The sequence below is a fragment of the Balaenoptera physalus genome (assembly GCF_965194825.1).
Source record: "Balaenoptera physalus genome assembly, chromosome: 12".
NCBI lineage: Eukaryota > Metazoa > Chordata > Mammalia > Artiodactyla > Balaenopteridae > Balaenoptera > Balaenoptera physalus.
Window position 1 is genome coordinate 72,388,659 of NC_138897.1, and position 7,435 is coordinate 72,396,093.

The 7,435-nt window shown below is 44.7% G+C and overlaps 1 protein-coding gene across 1 annotated transcript; it reads right to left on the reverse strand.

Annotated features, from left to right (window-relative positions):
* Positions 1 to 6,149: 6,149 nt before the first annotated feature.
* LOC309639312 (RNA guanine-N7 methyltransferase-activating subunit-like protein) lies at positions 6,150 to 6,817 on the reverse strand. The gene has a single exon (XM_082416380.1). The coding sequence runs from the start codon at positions 6,709 to 6,711 to the stop codon at positions 6,355 to 6,357; it is 357 nt and encodes a 118-aa protein (XP_082272506.1). The 5' UTR covers positions 6,712 to 6,817; the 3' UTR covers positions 6,150 to 6,354.
* Between the last annotated feature and the right edge of the window lie 618 nt (positions 6,818 to 7,435).

A 7,435-nucleotide genomic window follows, 5' to 3' on the forward strand; every position in this document is an offset into this window, starting at 1 on the left:
AGGTTTTGCTGTGCGCAACTGGGGTTCAATCCTGCAAATAACACACTTCATATTTGCCCACCAAGAGGCAGGGTAGCTGAGATATTTTCCACCAACTCCTGCCTCTCATGGCAGGGTATGGATGGGTGTGTGTGGATGGGGGTGGTATTTTATATAATATAGTCAGGAAAGATCTCTCTGATAAGATAAGATTTGAGAAATGACCAAAGGAAGTGAAAGAGTGAGCCGTGCACGTGTCTGGGGGAAGAACATCCCAGGAAGTGGGAAGTCATGTGCAAAGTCCACGTGTGGGGTGGAGTGGGCAAGGCGGGGAGAGACGGAGGAAGCCAGATCACAGAGGAGCTTTTTAGTCACTGGTAAGAATTTCCACTTTGACTCCAAGTGAGATAGGAAATCATTGGAGAATTTTGAGTGCAGAAGTGTCATGATTAGATTTTGTTTTAAAAGGATGCTTCTGGCTGCTGTGTGAAGAGTGAACTGTAGTGGCAGGGACAGAGGCAAGGAGGACCATGGGGAGGCTACTACGGTAATCCAGGGTGTATTTGAAAGTTGCCAAGATATTAAAGCTGTCATCACAAGGAAAGAATATTTAACTATGTGAGGTGATGGATGGTAACTAACCTTATCATGGTAATCAGTTCACTATATATATCAAGTCATTATGCTGTACACCTTAAACCTATACAATGTTATGTCAATTATATCTCAAAAAAATGAGGACAAAATAATCCAGGTTATATATCATGATGACCTGGGCCAGAATAATAACAGTGGAGGTTTTAAGAAGTCATCAGACTCTAGATTATTTGAAAGGTCAGTATTTCCTGACAGATGATACATGGAGAGTGAGAAAAAGGAAGTGACAAAATTGAGTCTGAGCAGCTGGAAGGACAGAGGTGCCATTGATGAGATGTGGGGGAAGGTGGACACCTTAGGTTGGATGCCTATTAGACATCCAGGATGTCCTAAGCAGGACGGTCTGGGTTTGGAAAGACGGAGGCTGGGTATGTGTACTTGACGTGGGAGTTGTCAGAGCACAGCTTGTATGTGAAGCTCAGAAGTTGGATGAGACTCAGTGGAAGTGAGTGTAGAGGGGAAGGGTCCTGAGTCCCAAGGTGTCCCAGTGTGTAGAGGGCAGGCAATGAGAAGGAGCTCAGAAAGAGATGGGAAGGAGAAGCCAGGGAGGGAGGTGGAAAACCAGGAGCACATGTGTCCTGGAAGCCAAGTCAAGAACGCATTTCAAGATGAAGGGAACAACCAATTGTAGCAAATGCTGCTGACAGCTCCAATAAGATGAATGTTGAGGGTGGCCCATTGGATATGGCAAAATGGAGTTTATCAGTGACCTTGCTAGAACTAGTTTCAGGGCAGCCTGACTGGACTGGACTCAAGGGAGAATGAGAGAAGAATTAAAGGAATCTGGACAACTCTTTGGAGTAATTTTTTTTTTTTTTTCTAAAGGGAACAGATGGTGGCTGGAGTGGGATGTGGAGTCAAGGGAAGTTTCTTTTTTGTTATTTTTGTTTGTTTTGTCTTAAGAAGGGAGCTGTTGGACCAACTTTGCTCACTGATGGGAATGACCCCATAGAAAGAGAAAAACTGATGATGCCGGAGAGAAAGGGATCAGCTGCTGGGGTGAAGGGTTTACGTAGGTGCAGTGGAGGAGCCCAGGGTCCCAGGGTGGGGTCTGCAGCTCAGATGGGCCTCCCTGGGCACGGGAAGGGAGCAGGAGCACAGGTTCACCTGGGGAAGCTTGGCAGGTGTGGACGTGGCAGGAGCACGGCACGGGGGAGTAGCTTCCTGTTTTCTCAGGGGAAAGGAGTCGAGGTTATTAACTGAGACGGAGGAGGAAGAGTTGGAGGGTTGGAGAGAGAGTTAGGAAAGTCGTCCAGCAGCTGGGATCAAGGAAATGCCACCGGGTTGTGGGGTCAGTGAGCAGGAATTTAAAGTGAAAAACAGCAGCAGTCATGTGGATCTGTGGAGCCACAGGTGGGGAAAGGCCGGGACTCGGATTTCAGCTGGGTTGAGGCTTTGCCACGTGAGTGGGAAGGAGGTAGAAGGTTGAGAATAGGAAGGTTGAATGCAAAGGAGTGATTACACCAATAGGCCATCTCTCTCTGTCTCTGACACACACACACACACACACACATTTACACACCTAGATACCTTGAGGGGATGTGGGGGTAGGTGTTAGTAACTTTCAGAAATACGATAGAGCTGTCAGCTGTGTGTAACTGTGAAGTGAGCTGCGTACATCGTGATCATAAAGTGACTGCTGCATCCGCTCTGCATCAGTGTATCATATTTTCCCCCATCAAACCAGAGAAGAACAGCTGTGAGCATCAGGGAAGGAGGAAGTGGGAACAACCATGACAAAACTAGAAGCAAGTGTCTGAGATTGTTCTCCACTCCTCCAACCCAGTGTGTCTTTAAAACAAAGCTCCCAGGACTCAAGGGGTCATGAATGATTCTCTCTCTCCTCCTGCCCTGGAAAGGCATAAATCTCAAGGGGGCCCATTTGGGACAAGCAGGCTCTCACTGGCATCTAATTCAAGTCCAAGAAAATTGCTTGGGACTGGCAGGGGGCAGGGAGCTAAATTCAGTGGGGAGGTGGGAGGAGTGTGGACAATGGTGATCAGTACATGTTATGTACAATGGTGATCAGTACATGAACTTCAGTCTTATTGGGAAGGACTCCTAATTATATGATTCAACACCTAGATAAAGGATTTTTTTGAAGCACAAATAGCTTTTTCTGTAATAGCTGTTTCTTTTCTCAGGCGTCCCTGGGCAGAGAGGCAGAGGACAAAGGAAGATGTCCTAGTGACCCAACCAGTGCTGAGCCCTGTGTACTCAGTAAGGCATAGCAGCCCAGGTTCCTGGGCTCACGACTGCCCAGGGCAGGAGACTGGGGCTGGTGGGGGGAGGGGGGGATAAGAGCAAAGAGTTGCTGCTCCTGGACCCAACACCAATCTCTCATAAATGGCTGCCCATTTACCATAGCCCTGCACAAGGAAAGATGCTGAGGCTCAGTGGGGAAGACTATGGGGATTGATTAGCAATGTCTGCCATGAGCTCAGACATGGAGCGTGGTGGTCTATATGCCATGTATTAGCCACTTGTGACCCAGGGTATTTTTGTGGAAAGCCTATCAGTCCAGCTAGATGGGAGTGTGGCAGTAGGGCAGAGTGTCAGTTCAGTAGACCCTTGCTAGAAGATAAATCTATTGATAAAACCCGCTTCCACCATTCTGTTGGGTTGGCCAAAACGTTCTTTCAGGGTTTTCCAACATCTTATGGAAAAACCCGAATGAACCTTTTGGCCAACCCAATATTACTCATGTGATCGGGGGCAAATGACTACATCTCTTGGAGTTTCTTTTTTTTTTTTTTTTGTCTGCACAACAGGGGGAATAATCACTACCTCATTGGTGGTTATGAGGATAAAACGACTGTTAAAACCCTTTGTGAATTTCTGTACAGGCACAAGGTATTGTTAATATGGTTACACTGATTTCTGTTGTTTCTGCTATTCGTTTTTTTGTACATTGTCAACTATGGGACAAGGACCCTGCTTGGTGCTTTTCTGTTTATTATTTCTCTCTCGTAATGGCTCTGCAAGTTAGGTACTCATCATGGTCTCCCTTGTATGGAGGGGGAGGCTGAGTTTCATAAAGGGGAGATGACCCACTCATTGTCACACGGGCAGTGGAGATAGAGCCAGGATAGGAACCAGGCTGGAGAGATCCCTCAGCTATTGGTTTTCATCTCCATTCTGTTGACCTCTTAGCACCAACCAGCCTAGGAACCCAGCTTCCTGGGTCCCAGTCCCAATTCCTTTGAAGACTCCCTGTGTGTCCTAAGGATGCTACATCCCCACCTGGAATTCAGTCTTCACCTCCTGGAAAGAGACAGTTAAACTAGACCCATGGCTTTCAGACTGTGTTCCTTAGAGTCCCAGAGGTCTGCAGAGTTTCCCCCAAGGGAAAGTGAAGGGAAGCTAAGCCTGGGAATGAGGGAGATTGGCTTTATTTCTCTTATCAGGGTTCCAGATATGATTTAATTTGAAAAGAAATACTGCTGCTTAAAAGAAGTTTGGGAACCATCTCCTCAAATGATGGTAGCTGTCATTTATTCAGCACCTATTATATGCCAAGCCTTTCACATATGCTATTCCCAACCCTCAGTAACAAAACTATAAGGTAGGCATTATTATCCCATTTTTAAGAAAAAGAAACTGAGGTTCACAGAGGCTCGGTCTCTGGCTCAGTGTCACCTAGGTAGTTGTGCCAAATCAGGGATTCCAACTGAGCTCTGTCTGATTGCGAAGCCGGTGGTTAAACCCTCAGGCTGCTGGACCATCTCTCATATTGGAGGCAGTTTGTAATTAGTCTTAGTGCATCGTTATTGTCAGAAAAGACATTTCCAGGGAGTAACAGTCCAAATGATGGCCGTGAGGTCAGCTGAGGCAGTGTTGGGATTCCTCACCAGTAGAACTGGCTGACAAGGGCAGGAACCTGTTTTAACAAGCAATCTTCTCATTCTTTGAGACCTTTCCAAACAGAGTGAGCGTTGGTCGCAATGCAGAACTGAGAACGAGATTTCGCCAGCCGAGACTGTGTCAGAAAACTTTTTTAGTCTTTTGGGAGCATCACTGGCAAACGTAATTTGAAAATCTTTCTCCTTAACACGCTGCCTCCTGTCAAAGACTAGGATTCTCACGCATATTTCATCCCATTTCTTTTTAATTAAAAGCTATTATATATTTATTTTTCAGCTGCTGTAGAGGGAGGGAATGTAAGCATTCATTCAATAACCATTTATTATGTCCTTTTACGTGCCAGCCCCATAAAGTGCAGTGGGACGTGCAAAGATGATTAAGCCACAATCCCTCACCTCAAGGGGGTTACAACCCAGTTGTGGGGAAAGAGAATAGATGTGTAAGTAAATAAGTATATGAAGGGGTGCCAAGTGCTGTGGTGGAAGCGTATTCATTGGAGGGTGGTTCTAACCAGTGCCCTCTGAGTCAAATTCAGCCCATCAGCATATGTGGAGGCCCCCATAAAAATTGAACTTGTGGCCAAGAATCATCTAGAGTTTTCACATAAAAATCTAGATTTAAAGCTCCCCAGGAAAAGTCAAGAAATCTTCCAACACCAGGCCTGGATTTCCACATAGTAACATCAGCTGGAGCCGAGTGGTGGCCACCCTCTCCTGGAAGGACTCCGTTCTCTACTTTGCCTCAGTCACCACCACTCCCTATTGCCCTACACTTGGCCTACTAGGCTCATTGATGCTGCCACTCCCTGGCCTCTGGAGGGTTTGAGTTTGTGACTCTTTATCGGGAAGTAAGATAGCAAGGCCTCTGGCCTTGACTGGCTGCTTCTTTGATTTTCCCCTGGGTTACACATCCTGGTCTTTAACTCCAGCTCTTGGTGACCTGGGGGAGATCACTTCTTCTCTGTAGACTTCAATTTCCTCATGTTTTGTAATTGTTGAATTCTGGTCCAGGGAGGCATTCCAAAAAATGTTGAGGGAAGGAAAGAAAGAAGGAGGGAAGGAAGGGAGGGAGGCAGGGAGGGAGGGAGGAAGGAAAGAAAGAAGAAGAGAGGGAGGGAGGGGCTGTTGCATCACCTTCACAGACTTTTTGTGAGAATCAAGCAGGATGTTATGAACATGCTTGTAAAATTTAAAATGATATGCACATGTAAGCTACTTTTAATAACATAGTTGTGTTTCTGCACTTTGCAAAAAGCCTCCTGTGGAATCCTACAATAGTGAGATTCTACTTTAAAAACATGTATTTCAGAGAAGTTTTGGAAGTGGAGTTAAATTCAATTATTATTGTTTTCTTACTGCAGAATTGTCAGAGCCTTCATTATACCTTAAAATGTAGTATGTGTTCTGAGTAGAGGAAGATCCCGTGTGGGTATCTCATACCTGGTTGGCCAGGAAACCCTTCTTTCACAGAATTTCATGAAGGACAAGTGTTCTGTGGTACATCCTTTGAGAAATGCTGACTTGATTTCATGCAGGAGACCACCCAGGTCACTAGGGAAACCGACATGTTCATTATCATGTAAAAAGAAAGTGGCAGAAAGTATAGATGTTGATCCTGAATTTCAGTCCAATGTTTTTTTTTTTTTTTTTTTTCTTTTTAGGGGAGTCTTTATTGATATTTCCAGCAGCCATCATATCTCTCCAGTAAGATCTAATTTAAAAAATGTCTCAAGTTCCAAAAAATCAATCCACTCTCTACAATCAGATGTCAAACTATGACCAACAGAAAATACAACATAAACTTTTGTCATGTTAACAGAGTAAATGGTTTTACTAAAAGCTGCTGACATTTCTATCAGTAGTAGCCATAGGGAGGCCGTTGGTTGTAACCATAGTGTCCATATTGATGGGGGTAGTAAGATTCTTGTCTGTGCTGCGGGTAATTGTTACCCCAGGATCGTCCATGCCACTGATTGGATCGATTGTCACTTGGCCACCCCCGTCTGCTATCCCTACCCCTAAACTGTCTGTTATCTTGCAACCGATTGCCTCTATTTCTTTGGTTTCCACCAGCTCTGCTATTCCATTCCTCAACAATTGGAGGGGACTCAGGAGGGCGTTTCAGGTATTCCTGGTACTCTTTGTCATCTTCTGTGAATCTACTGGCAAACATCTCTTCAAAATTTGGAACAGCTTCAGAAGTGTCAGTCATTCTGAAATTCCCAGGGATTTGAGGCAGCTGTACTGTTAAATGTTTAGATTGTTTAGATCTCCGGCCCAGAACACCGTCACAGGACCTCCGGACCCCTTCAGCTCTCCAAGGTCCAGTCCAATGTTTTTGTGTGATAGTATCTTTCTCCAGGGATCCTTCCCTGACTACTATCATTTCTCCCCACCCTTTAGGCTGATTTGGGGTCTCCCCTTGGTTCCCCAGCTGCCCCCTCCATGCTTGCTGCAACCCAGTATATAGCAGCTGGGTTATAACCCCCTAGATGGTAAATTCCATGAGTTCCATGAGCTCTTATCATGTGTGTCTTGTACATCACTGACTCCCCAGAGCCTGGCACAGTGCCTGATACATAGATTCTCTCTCTCACTCTCTGATACATATTAGATTCCCTTATATTATATATACAGATGAGATTCTATAGATAGATAATAAGTGGGCAGAAAGAAAAAAGATAGGATCATATATTTAATATATATTCAGATAGGTACAGATAGATAGCTAGAAAGAAAAAGAAAGAAAGGATCTAATATATATCTAATACATTCAGATAGATATCTATATAGCAAGATGGATAGATAGATATAGAATAAACCTCTGTTTACAATTGTGTTTCTATATAAAATTTGAGGACAGAAGATTTTTCTTGAAGCACCCAAATAATTCAAGAGGTGAGGGAAAAGCAACATTTTTATGCCAATTATCTGAC